Below are 21925 nucleotides of genomic sequence, written 5' to 3'. Positions count from 1 at the left end.
TAGAATAGTCACAGTACAGAAAGACACTCTAACTTCCATTTCATTGGGACTTTAATACTGTTTTGATTCCTCTGGCAGAAGGACGTTGGGATGGCATTTTCCTTTGGTCTGTATGTCGGTCGAACATTTTGTTCCAGATCAAGAACGTTTGGCAGCTACTGGATCATTAAACTGCTGTGGACAGTCACGGTCCCCGGAGGATGGTTCCTAGTGTTTTGGTGGCCCCCATGACTTGTCCTCTAGCACCTGCCAGGTCTAAATTCCCACTTGACCGACACATGACAATGTATCCACGCTCCATACTGTATCTATAGCACAAACAGTGCATGCATTCTGTGTGGTGTTGTGAAATGTTCAACAGCACGGAGTGTCGCATATCAACGCCCGGCTTTACGAGCCTTGCATGCAAGGTCCACATGAGAATAGTTTTGCTTTTCCACCTCTGTTTTGTTCTTTTCTGGACAGAAGAGGGTTTAGGAGGCAAGGAAGTGCAGAAGGGGTCGCTGGTGGTGAGGTGAAGGAATGCGGGAATGTCCTGTCAGTCAAATCTCTGCCAAGCTGGAGGTAAACTGGCGTCTTTGCGGCCAGGCCTGTTTTTCTCATTATGGGCTGCTCCGTACGAAACCCGATCCCATCGTGTGATTGAGCTTTTCATTTTGTTTGTCTTTGCAGTGGACATGCCATCCCTCATCAGCCGGTACTGTTTATTTTGATAGTCTGTTTGGGAAGGAGAGCGAGACAATCCACTGAGCACTGACCTGAAGGTTTACCACAGGAATTACTATGCCCCCCCTGTGTGGGTCACATCCTCATTTACTATATGCCTGCTGGTGTCACAGCTGTGTCATGCTAAATAACAACACATTGATTATGCAGTCCACAAGCACATAAGGGTGATGACATAATATAGGCCTAACTAATGATCCTCCATGCATACACATATATGTGGTAGCACAAGGTGACAACAGTCCAAAACCCAAAGATATTCAGTCTGAAATGATACAAAACTGAGGGAAAGCAGCAAATCCGCTTAACGCTTGGGCCAAACTGGCCGCGTGAGCTGTGCATGACGACTGCCTCGCTGAACTGCTGTGTGTCCCTCGCCTGGGTTGTCCACACCGGCAGCGTTTCTGCTGCAGCGCTGCTGCTGCCAGCCCTTTCGTCCTACATAGAGTTTGTCTTTCATAATGACCATTTCATTATAAATGTCATTTATGTATATTTTAGACAGAAAAAGGTTAAGAAGCGTGTGATTCATTTGTAAATAATAGTAATAATCCACAATTAAAACCCCGTACATTATTCATTCACGGAGCCGTGCAAGTTGCTGCATTTTCTACAACACTGTCCAGCACATATTTCAGAATAAAAGCCTTGTGTTAACAAATGAAGGAATTCTGTCCCCAGACAAAATACTTGGGGCTTTTATTTTGAAATGAAAGCAGGAAGTGTTGATTTGAAAACAAATCTTTACTTTTTTTCACTGTCTGTGACATATTCTACAGATACAGACATTGAAACTGTAGTAATGTAGCTGATATGATGTCAATATACAGTCAACAGATCACTGTCACTGTTGTTGCTGTGAACCGCGTGCGGTCGTGGTAAAGGTAGGCGAGACCTGGAATCTCTAGAAGAGACGAAGCCGAGCCTTGTGTGAGCCGCGCTGCTCACGCGGGCCGTACGGCTGCTCTAAGCTGCAAACATGGACGGCGAAATAAAAAACGACAAGTTCCGCAGCCGCCACGCGCTGCTGACGTTCCCTGCGTGTCCCAGCCGTTATAAATGCCTTTAGCTATTAAAAAGAGCTGATTAACAAGTGAATCAACCAATGTGCTTGTTTCAACACCAGGACTTTCAATGCAGATGACTGTGTGAAAATACTAATTAAATAGAGAGAATCCTGAAAAGTAGTTTAAATTGGTGACAATGACCCAGGGCTAAACTGAGCTGCTAGGCCCCTACTGACCATCTGTTCTTCCTCCTCTATGTGCAGCAGGGCTGTCCTATTTTACTCCAGTCAGAGTCCACACACACACACACACCTGTTCGAATATATTGGCAATCGCCGGTTGTTGGTGCTGACGCTGGTCAGTTGGGATATTTTAACATATCGCCCAACCCTATTGCTGTTGCTGGATTTTGCCTCAACTCTTGGAACCAAGTTCCAACGCAGTTCCAACACTGACTCTCATTATTTCACGTCTCTTTGATGGCCGGTTAACACCAGGGATGGGTAGTAACGCGTAACAGAAATGGGCCCGTACTATACTTTTGACTTCACTACATTTGCTATATATACCTTTGTTACAACCAGTCTGTTATCTACAGTATGTATTGTGCCTGCATTAACTAAAATGAGCTGTTATCCAAGCTGTGTGCACGCCTTTATGCAGGAGAGCGGAGGATTAGCATTGTAAAGACACTATTGCCTATTATGGTCTTGAACAGGACTCGATTTGCACTGGCCTCGGTCTTGACTGCCTTTGGACTTGGTCTTGACTCAGACCTGACTGGAACTGGTTTTGCCTACAGCCCTGCTGTGCAGCAATCTGGGCCCCAGGTTTGGGGCATTAAAGATTTTACTTCAAGTTAAATATAATGGACCATATTTTATGTGCTCTTAGGTTTTTAAAAATAAAATAATCTCAAAAATAAGTAGTAACAACAACTGTCAAATAATGAAGTAAAAAATCGAAAAGTGACTCAAGTCTAGCCGACCTGGCTGCATGTCTAACGAATTTGGCGAGCACTAAAAATGTTGCATTTCCTGTTCCCCGTAAACATGCTCTGTTCATTTTTCTTTGCACTGCCATTACATCCAGCGTCAATATGGGTTTCACTTTTCACCTAAAGATAAATGTAGGGTTGCTGCCTTCTATTTTAAAGTGATTGTTTACACCCGTCATGTCTTCTTGTGTGCTTGATTCATTTGTTTTGGACGAGGGAGTCCAGCTGAGTAATGTCTCTGATGACAGCTCCCATTCTGAGCCTGGCTACGTGACATTCAAGTGTACCGACTAATGACAAATGGCACTCTTGGATATGATGATGGAGGCTGTTCCTCTACCATGGAGGCCCAGAGTTTCTTGCCTAACTCAAACTAAAGTGGAGGTTGAACCTAACTGTCAAAGCATATCGTACCCAAGTAAGAAAAGCTATGGTCTAAAAGCCTGTTTCAGCTCAGACTTGATAGCAGGGCTGGGACGATACACCCAAAGTATGTACCGGTTCGATACTATCACAATACTTGGGTGGCGATTCTACAAGTATTGCGACTCGATATTACGATTCATTGCGGTTTTTGTTAATTTTTTTAAAACTAGACCATGAGAAAAACTTGAATCATACACTTCTACGGACTTTTACTTTGGATAATATCTAAATTAATACAGTAAAAATATTTGATATTCAGCATGTATGTAGTCAGAGATGTCCTGAAGTCAAATATATCATTCAGTGTCATGAATTATTTATTAAATTTTTTTCCAGCAACCCAAAAATCCAAGAATAAACACATTTCCCTCATAAATTAATGGTATTTTCTTTTTAATTTATAAGAGACATGTAATATTTTATACTTCGGGTGAATATAATCCAATCAATCCTATTTCCATATATGTATTTTGTATATACAGTTCCCTTTGCGAACACCTTATTTTGAAAACCGGACGTAGTCAGACGTGTATACTTCTGCTAACTTCGCCAAGGTCGTCTCTAGCTCTCCAGTCAGCTCCGTTCTCTTTATACATCCATGGTCAGCTCCATCGGGGCCGTTTGAATGCAGAGAACATAAATGTCAGTATATGGGTGCTCTACAGTTGTAGCGTCGGCCCATTTGACCACGGAGATGAGAGTGACGGCTGGCTCGACTGCGCGTTACGATAACGTTTCCTGTCCGTGACAGAGTTAGCATGCAGCTTTAGCCGTGATGTCTAGCTCTGCTTTTCCTGTCGATGTGTGAAACCCAAAGTGTTTCCATACTTTACTGGATGTGTAGTGTTTACCACTTTGGACTTAACATGTGAGGGTGCAGGTCGTATCCACGCAGACTCTCCGCTGTTTTGTACTTGCTTGTTTCGGCTCGCTGTGGTTTGTTTTGGTTGACGGATACGGAACGGATATGACGTCACGTTACTCAGACTACAACAATAAAAGCGGTAACTTCCTTCTACCTCCACATAGACTCAAATGAAGCAAATATCAATTCTGGCATTAACAAAATTGATTAATAAAACCCTGCGATACATAGGTGAATCAATTTTTTCCCCCCAACCCTACTTGATAGGAGTTGATACTTTAGTCCCTCAATGGAAGTGTTTTGGTTCTAACTGCATTTAAAAGGAAAAAAACAAAAACAATATTTCCTCTATTTTACATTTCTAATCCCTGAATGAGAAAAGCTCCAGAGAATGATGACTCTACTGTCACACCAACAACAGTAATTTAAGCATTATTTAACTTTTAAGGTAGTCCTCAAGGAGGATGAAGTCCTCATCCAAAGTCTGTGAGGCGGAGAGCAGGTGAGACAGTAGCGGAGAACTTCATGGAGGTAAAGTCACCACTAGAGGGGGCCTTTTCAACAGTGGCTGTGTGTATTCATGTAGCCGCGTCGCAGGTCGAGTGATATGTATCAACTTATTTTTACACTCGTAATATTAGTTATCGGCAGCTTTGATCTAAATATATCAGATTGGCTTTTGCTTCCAAAACCCATAAAAGTGTTTCATGTGTGTACTTTTAAACATCTCATGAGTCTTTTCCAATCTGACGGCAACGCAGTTTTCTGAAAAACAAAGAATGCAAACTATATTCTGGCTTTACTCCAGAGCGCTGCTCAGTGTAAGGTGTTAGAAGGAATGAGATAGTAGGTCGGCCGAGGGGGGTGAAGAGGGGTTGGGTGTTCAGAGAAGCTGAAATCCAAGCTTTGCTGTGGTCCCACCATCAGACTGCAAGAAGGAGGAGGGGGGTTAGCTTGGATCTCAAGCTCATCTTTCAGCTTTATGGAGCCACAGACACACTTCAAGGACTTGGGTGTACACTGGTGGCCAGTCTTGGTGAGGTCCCGGGGCCTCACGTTTCCTCTCACTTTATAAATTCAGGCCCAAATCTAATCATTTCCATTCATCATACCATCTAGAAATGCTCAAATAGTTTGGGATTTTGTAGTGTATTTTTTTCCCTATTTTCTTTCACCTCTTTCTTTACCGTTGGCTTTAAAGCCTCTCTGATTAGAGCCAGACCCCTTTGGTCCCCTCTAAGACTTGTGATATTTATGTTGGTGGTTCTGCTTTTGTTATTAGCCTAACAGGAGAGAGCTATTAGAGCGGGACCCTCCTTTTTAACACGAAGAGTATAGCGTGGAGTGTGAAACTCCTACAGCAACACATGGTAAAAGCATTGACTTTACCTCCATTTATTTCAGCAATCTCTCTCCCTCTCTCCGTCTGAGCTTCTGTTTTAATAGCTCGCATAGCGTAGTGTGTCGGCTACCATTTCTCCTGCCTGGTAACTCAATTTAAGAATGAATCACCTCTTTAAATCCTCACAGCACCTCATTCTTAAACTTGGCAGAAGACTGACTTATGAAGTCACATGGGGTACTGAGGTTCCAGCCCCGCCGGTCCTCCGGGAGATATCAGGCAGATATTTCACATTAGCGATGTGACAAAGCTGGACTAAAAGTGTTTGGCTCACTCAGCGCAGTAAGATGACAGAACAGAGTGCACATAGGGGAAGCTGAGGAGACCAAACCAGTGTGTTTTGGTTGTTTTAAGACCGCAAGGCGTCAGGAAAGAGACTAATTGTCGTGTAAAATCCATGCTATGATTACATTCCTCAGAAAATGATGATGTATGTTAGCGGCCCCCACGATGAATAACACTGAGGAATTGACTCGCAAGTTGAAAAATGTTCCCTCATAAAAATTCCTGCAGCTCATAGTAAATTTGTTAGAGAGGCATTCAAATCCATTATGTAAGGTCAATAATCAAGATCCTGCTCCCTTTTCATATCAAGGACTCGTGGAGTCGACATGAAATGAGAGGAAACATCAGTATTACATGACACTAACACCTGCACCCGTCATGTTCCATATGCGTCCATTTGAATTGATTTTAAACTAGCTATTATTTAACTATTAATGATGTAACATTTGCTATTATAATTATTTTTTAATATAAATGAACTACTGTTTTAGTCAGTTTGATTAAGTTTGCATAACTAACTATCCATCAAGTACAAACTGTTTCAGCTTGTATTTAAAGGGGCAATGTGTAATGCCTATAGCCACATGCTCCATAGAAATAGGGGCATTTGCATTTCAACTCTACTATTGGGTCCACCCAATATAAATTTACAGTCATCAGTTTTAAAAAAAAAAAAAATATACGGAGAAATACACAGCCCGTATTCAGAAATTGTGTGTTTGAAACAAGCCGTCAGGATTTATGTCCATTTGTGATGTCACAAATACACAATATTTAGACCATTACGTGGTTTTAAACAAACATTCTAAATGTATTCCAGTTTATTTCCTGTTGCAGTGTATGTAAATAACATCAGCTGACAGGAAGTAAACATGGACCCAAGCTGTTGCCTAGCAACGCAATTCCATTGAAATGCACTAAAATGGAGCGTTTCAGACAGAGGGTAAATACAGGTATATTCAGGCAGACAGTATGAGGAAAATAAAGGTTATTTTGAACATTACAGCATGTAAACATGTTCTAGTAGAAACACAAAATACAAGTATGAACCTGCAAATTTGCACGATATGGGACCTTTAAGGGCTTTTTATGAATTATTGCTACTTGTTGATGTGATTTACTGGCTCCACTTCTTCTTGTTTGTTTTAATGGAGCTGTTTTTGTACGACTACACTGATAAATCATGTGTCAGGTTGTGAAAACAATAACACAATTTAGATAAAAAGAGATAAAGACTGTCTTAATGAAGAACGTGGATATTTGCACATTGAGCATCAGAGGATGGAGGAAGGGCAACTGTGCAACCTGCACAATGCTCATACTGTTGTCTTAACCCGTACGTAGAACACTCCGAGGGGTTTACCTTGGTGAATTTGTTGTTTTAACCTTTGCTGAGTTGCCATTTGTCTGGGCTAAGTAATGTGCCGAGGGTCAGACAGAGGTGGGGTTTCCCTCCCATGTCGGCCGAGAGGAAGAGAGTGGCGCCTGGATACTGCTCGCATTAGAACCGCCATGAGCTCGAGCCTATTATTAGAAACGGCCTTCAATAGATGATCGCGAATAATGTTATCATGTCCATAAGATAGATTGATATGTTTCAAGGGAAGGATTCCTGCACAGTGAAAGTCTGGAAATATATGAGGAAATTTGACACATTTGGAAAAGAAAGGAGAAATATTGTTGGACTCCAGTCATTTCACATCATCCAACATTGGTGGATGTGATAGCAGTCAGTGAGGATCAATCATACTAAATACAGTAAAATCCATAAGGCTGGGGAAAGTAGTGAACTGTGATTTACTACAGGAGCCCTGCGAGGACTTATGAATGAGTTCCTCAAGCATGTTTGGTCTAAAGGAAATTTGCCTCTGTTAAAGACACAGTACACCATTTTATGGGAAATATTCTCTTTTCTTGCCAAGAGTGAGATGAAAAGATTGATACCTTTTCCATGTTGCTGCGTTATATACGGAGCAAGAACCAGGAAGCTATTAGCATAAAGACTGGGTGAAACAGCGAGCCTGGCTCATCCAAACTCTAACAGTACACCTACGACCCATTCTCACTCCCAACTCGTCAAGTACCACCACTTGGTCAGCGCCCCTCAGCATGTGATACCGATGCACCGAACAATATTAGACGCTCAGAGCAATGAACATAGTATAAAACACGAGGAAGTCCATGTATGGCAGGTTGGAGGGGAGGACTTTCACCCAGGAGGCCGCTATCGGTGCCCCGTGTGAAACCAAGTCAACGTTGACTGTTGTCGTATCGTATGTACTTAACTAGTTACATAACAGACTCAGTTATTTTAACACAGTCCACGATCTTTTCCTAAACCTAACCAAGTAGTTTTGTTCTGTATGCGTGTGGGGCTGCACGGTGGTTAGCACTGTCGCCTTACAGCAAGAGGGTCACAGGTTCAAATCCGGCACAGGGCCCCTTCTGTGTGGAGTTTGCTGGTTCTCTCCGTGTTAGCGTGGGTTTTCTCTGGGTTCTTCCTCCCACAGTCCAAAGACATGCAGGTTAGGTTGACTCTAAATTGGTTGTTTGTCTCTAGGTGCCAGCCTTGTGATAGGCTGAGGGTGTACCCGGCCTTCGCCCAATGTCAGCTTGGATCGGCTCCAGCCCCCCACGACCCTGAATAGGATAAGCGGTTACATATATAATGGATGATGGATGGATGGACTGTATGCATGTAACAAGTGGAAAACTATAAGTTTCCTGTGAAACCAGAAAGTTATTTTAAAAAGCATGTAATATGCTACGCATGTAATGAGCGGAAACTGACACGCCGTCCCTGACACGTCCAAAACTGACACTAAAGGGGTACCTAGAGCATCATAGTTTGAAGTGTAGGGCCACTGAGCAAGCGTCGGTACGTGTTGACCAACAGCTCTAAAGCTCACTGATGAACATGATGTACAATATGTATGTATGATGTTTACCCTGTACACAAACAGAGAAGTAAAATAAACTAGAATGGCACTCGGAGAGCGCAGACCTCCACCAAGCTGCCCGAGTATGATTGCGCCATCATTCACGTGTATTTTTATGTTGAGATCAGCTGTACGTAGCGGAGCATCGTAAAACACTTCATTCAAACTGGACAGAAACAAAATAAAACTCACCTAAACCGTCGTCGTTACTCTTTCCAACAATCACCAAGTGTGCTTTGGTCCAACTCAACTGTAATTTAACAGAGTTTAATGTGAAAAAACGCAGAATCTACAGTTGCCCCCCCCCCTCCCTCTACCCCCCGCTCTCTCTCTGTTCCTCATCAGTTACACTGCGCATGTCTTAAAGCCTGTGGTGTTAATGCACAGGCTGAGCGGCGAACGTGAATAAGTGTTTTTCCCAAAATGTCCAGCTTTTCTTTTACTGGATTTGTTAAACGTGTTCATTCTTTTATTTTGGCTTTTTTCTGTTGTGGAAAGAAGTTATGAAAACAACAGACGGAGGCTGCATTATCCATTTAAAGAGGGGCGCTTCACAAATAATCCAAACAAATTACTCATTAGCAGACGATAGGAAAAGGATTGCCAAGTGTCTGTCTTCATTTTCTAACTATCTCAAATCTGTTTACATTTTGCTGGCCTGACTTGCATGCTGATCAGCTGAACCAAATCCCTGTCCCCTTTAGTAGAGCTTCCTTTGGCGCAGCCTCTGCCTGTTAAAAGTCTCTCCACCCAAAGAGCTTTTCACTTCAACTCCCACCTCAGACATCCACCCGCCACACCCACTGCAGCTTCTGGGGGAACGGCTCCAAAATCTGCGGGATACGTTTGAATCACTCTTTTAAAACCCAAAGCAGATGAATTTTCACTGCTATCACTCCTCTGTCTCTCTCTCTCTGCCTTTAGCTGGTGACATCGAGCAAAGGAAGCACGAGCTGGATGACATATTGGTTCTCATGACAGGGGCCCGTGGACGTTTGAAGGTTATTTAACAGTAGAGGAGCCCTCTTGGGTTACAGTGTGGGAGTTGGTGCATCCTAGCCAAAGGCATTGAGAAGAAGCCTTTTTTTTTCCAGTGGCTCTGTTCTGATCTTCCTTTTTTTCCCACTGTGTTAATTTCCCCAAGTTTTCTCACACAAAGTCCCTCACTGTTTAAAGACTAAGTCCGTCTCATTCTCTTTGGCACGTCTTAAGGTCTTTTTGCTTACTTGTTAGTTTTATTTTCTGCTCAAAGGTGAGGCTTTGCTGGAAATCAGCTCATCTCTGTCAGTTTCCTAAACCTCAGACCTCTCTACTTAGAAAGTCAAGCTCATTTATTCTCGTTCCACAGATCTTTTGTGTCCTTCTAATTTCTGCCCTGAGGCCTAACAGCAGTTGTTCAAAAAGCAAGACTTGAATAAACCCTCAGTGTGCCTGAACGCAACCCCACCATTAAGTCAATGAATAAGGAGCCGGGGCTATACAGGCTCATTAAAAGCTCCGGCCTATTGCAAAAAAAAAAGGCCCTGACTGTGCATCTGGAGTGGTTAGATGAATTAGCGAGTCAGGGAAATGTAACCTTGTATCTTGGGGCACTGATGTTTAGCCTAATTTTGTAATGATAGACCCTGGGCTTTAATGCCGTCAGATATTATTGAGAGGACATACTGTATGTATATAAAGTAAATATAGTATGTCTTTCATCACTCAACAGGCTGATCCACGGAACCTGCTGTTGTATATACGGCACATTGCTCAGAGAGCTTTTGGTGGATTCCAACAGGAAGCAATTCAATTCAATTAGGCTCCGACTTCATGCTAATATTAAACATTAGTCAGCTAATGTGCCATTTGTCACTAACGTCATAGTTCTTTCAAACCTAGCACAACTTTAGCTAGCCTTTGGGATTGGTCCAAAACTGTTACCTGACAAACAATAGTGTGTTAATTCAGATAAATGCGAGTATGTGATAGGGGGTGTCACGATTTCAATTACAAATCAGAAATCACAGTTAACCAGAACAGGCCATGCACCACAGTTTAATACCACAAGCCTTATACATCATCATCATCATCATCATTATCAGAGGTAATGTTACAGGCACCTGACATGTATATTTATCTTCTCTCTTCACTCTCGTTCAGATTTGTTGACGTTGTTTTTAGCTGCATTTCTATTTCCGTCGTACAATGAGAGCAAAATAACCAGTCAGATTGCTGGTAGCCTCTGTGTGTGGGTCCACTCATACCTAGACAATCAAGCTGTTTCTGATCCAACAAGACAAACATAAACAGCATAGCATAGCATAGCATAGCATAGCATAGCATAGCATAGCCTGGCACGGCAGCCACCTATTCACACACAGTTTATTCAAGCGTATAGATAGATCACCTGCATTAACGTTAAAAAATACAATTTAACATAGCCTGGCAAGGCGGCAAAATATTCACACACACAGCTGGCAGCAACATCAGCATGAAATCCAACTTGTACACCGAACATAAACTATACCCAATAAACAATGATAATGAAATAGGCCACTAGTCCATAATTGTAAATGATCTTACTTTTGATGATTCCAGCAGGAGACGACGTGGCTTCTTGACTGATATATTTCTGACTACATACATGCTGAAAATCTAACATTAATTCATTTAGAAATTTTCCAAAGTTAAAGTCCCTAGAAGTGTATGATTCAACTTTTCCCATAGTCTTGTGTTAAAAAAGCCAACAAAAATCTCAATAAATCGTAATATAGAATCGCAAAACTTAAAAATCGAGCGATAGGTGAATCGTCCCAGCCCTACTTTCTAGGGTGATAATATGTCAGATGCTGTGTTTTCTGCTTGTTCTGCTGCCCCCAAGTGGCCAAAAGCACCTATTAATGCAGCTTTGAGTGTGGGCTTCAAGTTGAGGAAAGAAAAAGTGAAAAGCTAAACAAAGGTATGATTTATACGCCTCTACTTCAGTCCAACTTCACTGCCATGAATTGCATTAGGAAGCTTGTCTTCTGTCCAGACCGGAGTGGAGCACTGGAAGTTTTTTTTTATACATGCCTTTTCCTCCTCCTGAGAGTAATTTCAGAGAATAATTGTCGAGTCAGGTTAATAGCGGCTTTTCTGGCAACGATACAATGTCGTTTTTGTGGTGATCTGCTGTAAGAGCTGCTGTGTAATTATTTAATCCCGGGCTTAGCGATGTTGTTTTTTGTGGTCTAAGGTCTTTTGGAAAATATTCCAGTCTCCCTACAAAAGGATTTGACATCGGGAAGCAAAACAACTACACTCATTCATTTTTTCCCTTTCTTGGATTGACAGGAATGGCACGATGCGAAACAGCTGCGGAGGGTTTAATGAAATTAGATGCTGTTTGTATAATACAGGGCAGGTTATTTGGCCTCTAATTCATTTAATGCATCAGATATCCTGCAGAACGGTACTTTTACAGTCTGCACATGGAGATTTCATCAGTGCAAACGGCATGTTGTTCCCAACCCTTAAGCATATTGGCTCCACAGTCTGGGGCTCTGAAGGTGTCATATCCCAAAGAGGCTATAGATACATAATTCTTCCCTGGCCGTGAACCTCCCTCTTCAAAATAAATGTAGGAAATTTGACTGGATGTGCAGGTCACCGTCTGTCCGACAGCCAATATCATTCCTAAAGTTTACAAGTGGCCTTTCAGCAGTATTAGAAAGCGTCTTTTCACATTAGCGTGCTCCCTTCTTCTTCTCCACATTTTGGCATTTTTTCATAGCAAGACATCAGGTTAGCGCGGAGCCAAAAAAATCACAGGCAGCTTTTTTAAAGTATGACTTCATGTTATACAAGGCAACAAAACTATAAGGGCTCCATGGGAATGACTGAGCTGTCTTGTATATATAGTTAATAAGCAGAGAATGAGGATGAAGAATGGGAGCCTTTGTCCTAAATCTGTCTGCTGAGCTGTCTGCTGCTTCGTCTTTTTACCGGGGCCTCTCTTTGCACTGGACAGGCTGGAAATGAACAGGGGGAAATGGTGTTTGATGAACTGTTAGTATGTTTTCTGTGGAGGACTTTGAACCCAATATCGATGCTGTTCGGGTTTATTAATGCCATGTGGCTGCAGCAAGGAGAGGTCCGTACGATTTTATTTACCAGAGTCAACTAACCTCACCCGGCTCCCTCAGACTGCTGTCTATCCGCGTCTTATTTTTCCAGGTCGAGGCGTTTTTCCCGTCCCAGTGAGTGGGTTGTTAAAGTTCATGTATTTGTATCTTTTCATAGATACACACCCCTCAGTGAATCCCCTCCACTGTTTGCATAACTGCAGCTGGAAATCCTTCAAGTGTGAAAGTGAATGTACATAGCGTAGTACTTTTTTTCCCCATAAAAAAAATCTGCAAATTTGAATTTTTTTTGTCATCAGGGCCAAGTGATTAATGCATGGCTGTGAAGGTGCTTGGTCATGCTCCACTGACAATGGAAACAGGCCCATCACAGTTCTGTCACCGTACCTTTTAAATAAAAAAGACGTCAGGGTGGATTGAGTTTTTTTGCATAACGTGGTCTTAAGACCTCAAACTCACCTCACACCACCACCTGCACAATTCATCCGACTACTTATTGGTCCAAGCTGTCTGATTTAGAATGAAAAGTTCACACTGAATCCAAATTACGACGGTGTTGCAGAGCAGCGTGGCTTCTATCTGCGGTGGAGCTTTTTTAAAAGATGAAGTGTCCCCCTATTGGTCCTGCAACACTCAGTTTGTCAGAGTTGTCCATTAACTTTGTAACTCTAAACACAGACACCCTTTTTATGTGTTAGATCAACCGGGTATAGATCTCTGCTCTGTATGCGACCTTAAGGCTCTCAGTATGGTTGACGGTGCAGTCAGGCAGAGGCTCTGACAGCAGGGCTTTTTACCCACCTTCAATAGTGGACACTCAGAACACGTCAACACTTCTGCCGTAACATGTCGTACAACCTTGCCCATTTGAAGCACGCTGAGGCCTTCACTATCTGCTAGCCAGTCGATCTAATTATAGATATTGGAATAAGAATTCTGACTAGTCACGACGTAATTACGACTAGTCAAAATGCACTTGTGGATATCTCTAATGTTAATTCCGGATAGTCAAGCTTAGCTTTTAGATGTTAAAACAGCTTGCCATAGGATGCTGCCTTTGGAGGTTTTCCAGGCATGTCTGACTGAGGGGGGACCCCCGACCCCACTGCTGGGGCTTTATACAGTACATCCCCATCTGGAGGAACTGGAGAATGTGGCTGGAGTGAAGGACATCTGGGCTGTCTTGCTTAGCCTGCTCGGTGTCTTTTAACAATGAAGATGATCTTCCCCTAACCTAATTAAATAGTTTTAATAGTCTAAACCATTGTACTGTAACTATAAAGGCACGAGATCCAAAAGCATGAGTCATTTCTGGAGCACTCATATGTGTCGTATTGGAAAGCGGTGATGAATTACCTATTTTATTGTTTAGTTGTGAGCACTTGTTTGATCCAAATCTCCCATTTTTAAAAGGTAACTTACACTGAGTGCCTGCATGAGCCTCAATAGTCCTTAAAGCAGGAGGCCGTAGGGGGACGCCCTCCCGTGGACCCCGACACGCTCACCAGGCCTTCACGTTTATCTTCTGGCTTTTCGTCCGCTTCCTGATGTCCTATATTTCTATCATCTCCCAGCGTAGCCTGACAGACAGTGTTTCCTCGAATCTCTCTCTCCGCGGCGCTCACCAAGCCTGGCACCCCTAAAACATTTGCGCCGGCTGCTGCGGTGTGTTTACAAGGGCAACCGGAGACGCGGGGGAATCTGAAAGAGCAGAGGTCGACGAGGAGGCTGTGTTGGGTTTTTGGATCTGGATATTTTCAGAACTGAAATTCCACAGGTTATTCCTGGATCCATACGCTGGCACAGAGATCGTCTTAAGATGGCAGCCCACCTGCCTGTGACACCAGTTTACTCTTTGTAATTACAAAAGATAAAGAAAGCCGAGTATAAATATAGCATGGGACATTGCTATGGTTGATTTGGAGGTTTAGAGTTCTTCTGCAGATGCAGTGGTGAAAGCAGAATATCGGGGCATTTCGAGTTGGGCATACTCTTAGTTTACTGTGTATTACTTGCTATTATAGAAAAGTGTCCTCGCCGTTTGGTTGCATAATTGCTTAAAAACATGTAAAAGCCAGTGTTGAGTAAATAATTAAGTCCAATAGGGAGCAGGAAAAGGGGGAACGCCCATGACTTTGCATGCAATATTAGATCTCCATTTCCGGCCCCATCTAATGAGCGCCCTTACATAAGCAGAAACAAACAGGTGTTAGCAATAGTTAGACAGCATTAAGCTTGGCTTGGAATACATGACATCAATGCAGTCAAGCAAATTCCCTTTTCAGTGTGTGTGTGTGTGTTTATGAGTGAGGAGTTTGTTTCATGTTGTGCCCACTGCTTGTTGCATGTAAAGCTGTTGCCTCAGCGGCCCCTCGCCAGGCGCCACTTCATGCGCTATATTTGAACCCTCCCTCCCCCCCAGGCCTCCCAAAGTGCCTTTGGATCAAGGTGCTCTACAGTATGTCCCCTGGGTGAGTGATCCCAGCCAACAGGATGTGATGGCAGGCCCAGAATGCAACAGGATTCTTGCTTCCATGTTTGCTTTCACCACTGTTGCATTCAGAGGGAGGTTTAAGCTTACCTTTGGGGAGCGGATACCACTGCGGGAGTGACTGGAACAGCCATGCCCTGCTGGGACTGAAACCTAATTACGCGGATCTCATCTCATAACAGAAACCCTCACAAATGATAAGATTGTGGGTGCTTATCATAGGCGTGCGTGTTTGAGCTGAACTTTTGTCAGACGCCCTGTTTCTATTTATTCTTTATTCCAACGGACGAGGAACGGCTGATTGGTGAAGTTGAAATGAGGAGTTATCTGATACGATACCTCCTCATTTCACTACTAACACCTAAACAAGGAGGCAGCTGGCTGGAGGGAGATCAGCTGAAAGTTTACTCAGGCTACTGTTGGCTGTATTGTTTGTCATTTTCAGTAAATATCGCAGTATAAAACCTGTGTTTTCTGTTTAAAAAAAGTGCTACTCACGCATTTTTTAAGTGGTTATACTTCTCTATTCTGATCTTGACTGCACAGCTGATCGGTTTGTGGTTTGTTTACATGGCGTAACAGAAGTGCATATTTAACGGTGTGTGGACAGAGAGTGTCCGATGTTATTAGGCTATGAGTAAATAAAAATACAGAAAATCTATCTTCTTATCTTATTGGTTTCTTATTCTGTCAATATGAAGACACATTTTTTTAATTATTAGTTCTTTGTTATAATAAAAAATATAGATGCATTTCTAGAACCTCCTGAACCAACGCAAACTGCGCTTGTGGTGCTTATATTATGAACTAGTGGTTAAGGTTCTCGCTCAAAGAGTTGGAATTTAATGTCATGAAAATATTAAGGATTACAACATTAATGTTGCTTAATGCAAGTCTCTTAAAATGTCAATATCCCAATAGCTAATTTCATGGAAGTCTATTTTAGATTCTTATATTTCTTGTGTAGAAGGAAATTCTGGCTCTGACGGTAGCACTAGTGCAGAGGTTTTCAAACTGTGAGGGGTGCGGTGGGAGAGGGGGGTGAGGCAAAGATAGCCTGCTGTGCGAGGTGAAAGGGACAGGTGCATGCTGGTGTTCTAAAAACAACCGGAAGTTAGTGTCACACTTTGAATTGATTGATTCTCTGGGAGACATGACTATCCAAAGCAAGATTATTTCATCTATCTTAAGCAAAAAAAATCATTTGGACTCATCCTCTTACAACAATTTGCAAATATCTGTATCAAATGTCATGGCAGTCAGGTCAACAGTAAAGACATCTTGTCCTGGACCAAAGTTTTAAGTGAACCCACCGATCAACAAACACTCTGTCTGTCATGAAGTAGGCCACTGCTGGCAGGCTTGGTGGCAAAACTACCACCAGACTTTTTATTAGCAACTTGCCCATCCCCATTCTGTAAGGTCATTTTGGCGATTGTAGAGATGACTAAAACATGTATAAGGACCATTAGATAATCAGGTTGAAGAGACTTTTTGTCCTCATCAACATCAATAAAATCACAAAGATGAAGGAAAGTCTGGGGCTGTGAGGACTGCAGCCCTGGTTTGGTTTGGTTGTCCATTTACAGCAAAGTAGATCATATTAGCCTGGGATTCTATCAAGTTGAAGTTAAAAAAGTACCAGCAAAAGATGACCTGTAATGTACTGCAAAAATGCAAATAAACATCACCTAATTTCACTGTAAAGCACTTCTGCTTTGACATATGTTTGCCCCCCATGTCTTTGTGGTGAAGATACATGACACGAAATAAACAAAATTACGCTCAAATTACTACAAGAACCACAACTAAAGACTATTGTGACTGCATCATGGGTTACTCCGAGATGTTTTAGCTCAGGTCAAACCAACCCTTGGGCTGGAGGAGTGACCAAATGTTCTGCACTACCTCTGGTCAATTTTATTAAATCATTCGTGCCAAGCGTCTCTTAAAGGGGCAGCATATTTTTGGCATCATTGGGCAAAAATTCCATAACCTTTCAGCATATTGTAATTCAAGTGTTTCTGAGAGAAAACTAGACTTCTGCTCCTCCTTATGGCTCTTTTTTCAGACTTTAGAAGTTGTTATTTCATTGAGAGAGCGTTACTATTGGCTGTGCTCCGGTCATGTGACCGGAACTTGGCGTTCCTTCAACAGAACTTTCAGTGGCGTTGCCATCACAAACTTTCTCATTTTACAGCTAAACAGTACACTACAAGATGATTCTGAAAACATTTGAGGAGAGAAATAGGCATTAACATAAGAGAATATTAATTCATATTTGATCAGCGCTGCCTAGTTTGACCGTTTGATCGGAGTTCGCGTGTGATTGACAGCCGGCTCTCATAGACAGCAGATGGACAGCAGACCTCAGGTCAGCTCTTACTGCTTGTTTTCCTCCGGTCTGGGAAATCTTGCAGATGCCGTTAGGAGCACCGGAAGACACAGAGGCACATGATTTTTTTCAGGTTACTGTTGTCATGTACTACTGTCACGATATGGTTTTATAAAAATAACTTTTTTCAATCATAGTTGCTCCAATCTCACCTACTTCAGCTTTAAACCAGTGTCTTTTAAAATGCATAACATCCTTTGACTGTTACCCAACACTAAAACCCTGAATTCTCACTTCATTCTTATTCTTACTGTACCAAGCCGTTATCTATTTGAGTTCTCCATACAATCCCTCCTTCTCCTGAGCTGTCTCTTTTCCTAGTTCCAACTGCCTTTCGTTTTATGCAAGTACAAAGTGAACAAATTGAGCAGAGATCAGGCTTCCAGGCTGGGATGGAGTAGTCTGAGCAGCAGACATAATATAAAGCAGGGGATTTGATGTGACCTTTGACAGAAGAGATTTGTCATTAGTGATTTTCCCCACCTCGCTGCGATTGACGTAACAACATCTTTAGTGGGCCCTGTCTGGATTCGGCAGTAATTGATTTTGTCCGATGACCTCATTGTGTTCATGAAAAGGTCAACGGGAAGCATATTGTATTTTGTGAAAGGTCTATTCTACGGGGCTGACTGCGAGTTATGGGCTGGGCCTGGCGTGTGTTTTTGATGAGAGTTTCTGAGCCTAATACAATCTGAACTTTTGATAAGGTTTCCCTGTCTGGAGATACTAATAAACCCAGCAACTCAATAAATTCAGATGACATTTAAGTCTTTTATAGAAGGATTTCACATAATTCAGGGGCTCCACCTAAAGTGATACTGCTCGGGCCAACTAAATGTCATGACTTAATTTGGACTGGACGTTGTGGAAATTCTTCATGGAGCGATGCTGCTCCTGTGTTTGTCTCAGGCTACTGATGATGATGTATCATCTGGCATCTCCTTCGCTTTCTCTTTCCTTCCATCAATCCCAGGATTGATTGATTGGTAGGCAGACTATTTCCAACGCTGCAGGGTAGTTAAATGTTTTCAAGTTTCACCCTGGCAGTCCCAGGGGACCACACATGGGGCTTTTCAGATCCACGGTGATCAAAACCCCCTGAAATTCTGAAATTGATACCGTGGTTTATGTCTCAGTGATTGAACATGACATGTCTGTTAAAGCATGGCCCGGCCTGGCTGGAAATAATTCCTTGTGTCTTGTTGTTATTTGAAGAAATAGATGAAAGTCGTCAGTTTGTAATGCTCTGTCTTTGTCTTTTCAAAGTGCACATTACTGTTTTTAGTCTGGCAGAGAATATTTCTGAAACATGTTAAGGTTGCTTCAGCTTCACAGTCTCGGATGGATTATCAACCGGACACCTGCTCCAGGTCCCCAGACCATTACGCCTCATTTCCACATTCAGTAGCTCTGTGTATGCGAGTCAACCAGAAGTCCATTCATTCCGATGGGAACCTTTACAAAAGTCCTCCTTCTGTTTTTAGTTTTTTTTTGCAGTCCGGAATTTGCCTCAAGTACGTTGAAAAATTTGAACTTTTGCAAGAGATTTTGCGACAGATTGTAATCGTTGTCTGTTTGTGTGGAATTAGCAAATTAATAACTGATTGATGAATGCAATACCACTTTGCATGCATTCTATGTGTTAGCTAGCATGCTACCAATCTTAGCTAAATATGCCGTCGAACTTTTCACTTTGAAAAAATCGTATAAATGTGACTCGTCTAGACTGGATGGCGAAAAACAGACAAAACCAGAATTGCACTCGGAGAGCGCAGACCTCCGCCAAGAGTGCCATTGCCCCCCCCTCTCCGTTCAGCTTGCGCCATCATCCACGTGTATTTTTGTTTATGTTGTGATCAACTGTACGTATCGAAGCATCGTAACACACTTCATTCAAACTGGACAGAAACACAATAAAACTCACCTAAACCATCGTCGTTACTCTTTCCAACAATCACCAAGTGTGCTTTGGTCAAACTCGACTGTAATTTCACAGAGTTTAATGTGAAAAAAATGCAGAATCTACAGTTTTTTCAAAATTCCTGAATCCGGACCATGATCCGGATCGCCACCAAAATCTAATGGATTGTTCATTGGACCACAGTCCACCCCTCCAAAAGATTTCATTCAAATCCATTGCAAACCTTTGGAGTAATCCTGCTAACAGACAAACCAACAAACCAACAAAAAAAAGAACGCCGGTGAAAACATATCTTCCTTCCTAGGCCTTTGGCCTTGGCGGAGGTAACTAACTTCTCTTCCATATTTGCGGTGGAGTTTCTATCCGTCCACAAAGAGATGCATTTCCTCCCATTGAACACTAGGGGGTGTACTCTGTGTACACTATACGGAATTACAGACACAAAACAAAACTGTGTGGAAACGAGGCGTTGGGTGCAGAATGGGGACCCACAGCTCAATTTGGCCCTGTTCACAGTATTTAATACACTCTAAACCAATCATAAGCATGGCATTTGAGGAATTCTGACTGTCTGTATATAATGTATGTTGTATGAATCTAAAAGTCTCTCTTTCTCTCTCTCTCTCTCTCATTGTCTTACAGGACCTCCAGTAAGTAGACCAGATGCCTTGTGTAACCTGCATGTGGTAAAGTGGTTCTTTTTTTCACTTTAGTGTGAAGTGCATACCTGTTGCCAATATATTGCCTTGTCTGGATGCAGTGATAATGTGCAGTGCTTTATTATATGGCTCATTATAATTGTATAATTATCATATTCTGTCATAATCCAAATGTATATTGCTTTGTATACATTTTATGGTTCTAAACTTGTCCACACAGTTCTGATTCTTACACATCACTTACAGTCTTCAAGGTTTTACAATTCACTGTGTAAATTAACATTTTAAGTACCTGGCCTCTAATAGTATTCAGTAGGTGGTGGTTTACAGTGGTATGTGGAGTGTATACCCCCCCCCCCCATGTCTGTGTGGGTTTACATCTAAATGAGTGACTCTGCAGTGCCTGTTTGTGTGAACCAATCGGACGTGAATCGTTGTCGGTCAGTCGTGTGACAGACTAGTGACTTGTCCGCCTCTCGCCCACTGAGTGCTGGGATGGGCTTCAGCCCCATGCAGCTCTGCACGCACAGGATAAGTGGATCACATCTTTGTTTGAATGCATGCAAATAGTTGAAATCAAGCCTTTGGTTAAAAGGAAAACCTCCTAACTCCTGTGCCTCGATGGCACAAAGTTTCCAAACATCTGGCCGCTATGAGTTTGACTTTTGTACAGCCGTGTCAGTTTTAGAATCACCTCTGCCAAATATCCCTCCCTGGAAAATTTGAGGGATAGTTCCTACGGAGGAAGTTTTAAGGTGCATGAGGTCAGACAGCGAGGTGGATTTTCCGCTCTCATTACACATTACACCACAGGATCTGAGCATTTTAAACTCCAAGACATGATCAGATTCCACATCGTCTTCTACGTCTTGCTCGAGATACAGTGTGCCAAACACGTGTACCTCGATAAGGCCCAAGAATGCTAAAGTAGCATAAAGGTTGTGGTCCTGCTTTGGCTATTACAATGTCTTCACAGATGGGTTGACCGTATCCGTGTCACGAGAACCGATACTTCGATACCAAGTCTATGCCAAAATTCTGAAAATGTGACGGTACTCGTTTTTCTTCAGTACCACAGGTACTGTCAGGACTCAAGACTAACAGTGTCCCGTCGTCCCAGAGACGATAAAATGTTTCCCTGATAACGCTGCATTGCGAAAAACAAATCTATGTTGAAATCGGCAGGAGGAGAGCTAGTAATGTTAGCTGTTAGCTGTTAGCAGCCGGTGGGCGGCACAGTCCTGCTTGGCTAAATAACAGAGCTAACAGCTAATGTACGGAGGATGCATTGAGTTATGTTATGATGCGTTCAAGCATACTCTGAGTGTTGGGTGAAGATTAATTAGAACGTTATCATGATGTGTTCAAATGTAGTCTTGTAAAATTTAGTTTTTGGCGAGAAACTTGAGGCAGATCATCAGGGATTAATAATAAATGCAAAAAAAAAAAAACAGTATGCAAGTTGATGGGATTTAATTATTGTTTTACTTTTGTTTTTTACTGTGGTATCAAATTAGTATCGAGAACTGTGGAATTTCACTGGTATTGGTATCAATTACTAAATTTCTGGAATCTTGACTTCCCTATATGAGATTACTATAACATGTTTTGAAGCCGGATTGATGTTGACCAGCCGTGTCAGTGAACTTTCCTTCCTTAAAGTTCTTGGAATACTCACCAGGACATTTTTTAAAGTCATTTGGCTT

The 21925-nt window shown here is 42.3% G+C and overlaps 1 protein-coding gene across 13 annotated transcripts in view; it reads left to right on the top strand.

Moving 5' to 3' along the window:
* Positions 1–21925, top strand: part of col13a1 (collagen, type XIII, alpha 1) — a 135982-nt gene that overhangs the window by 44108 nt on the left and 69949 nt on the right. For 12 of the 13 annotated variants that reach the window (XM_074645562.1, XM_074645561.1, XM_074645560.1 and 9 more), the window contains exon 3: positions 20203–20246. In XM_074645562.1, the coding sequence (XP_074501663.1) occupies positions 20203–20246 (44 nt within the window). The remainder of the gene's footprint in view (positions 1–20202; positions 20247–21925) is intronic. The other variant, XM_074645573.1, reaches the window with a different exon arrangement.

This window comes from Sebastes fasciatus, chromosome 9 (genome assembly GCF_043250625.1).
Source record: "Sebastes fasciatus isolate fSebFas1 chromosome 9, fSebFas1.pri, whole genome shotgun sequence".
Taxonomy (NCBI): Eukaryota; Metazoa; Chordata; class Actinopteri; order Perciformes; family Sebastidae; genus Sebastes; species Sebastes fasciatus.
This window is presented reverse-complemented; position numbering and strand designations above follow the sequence as displayed.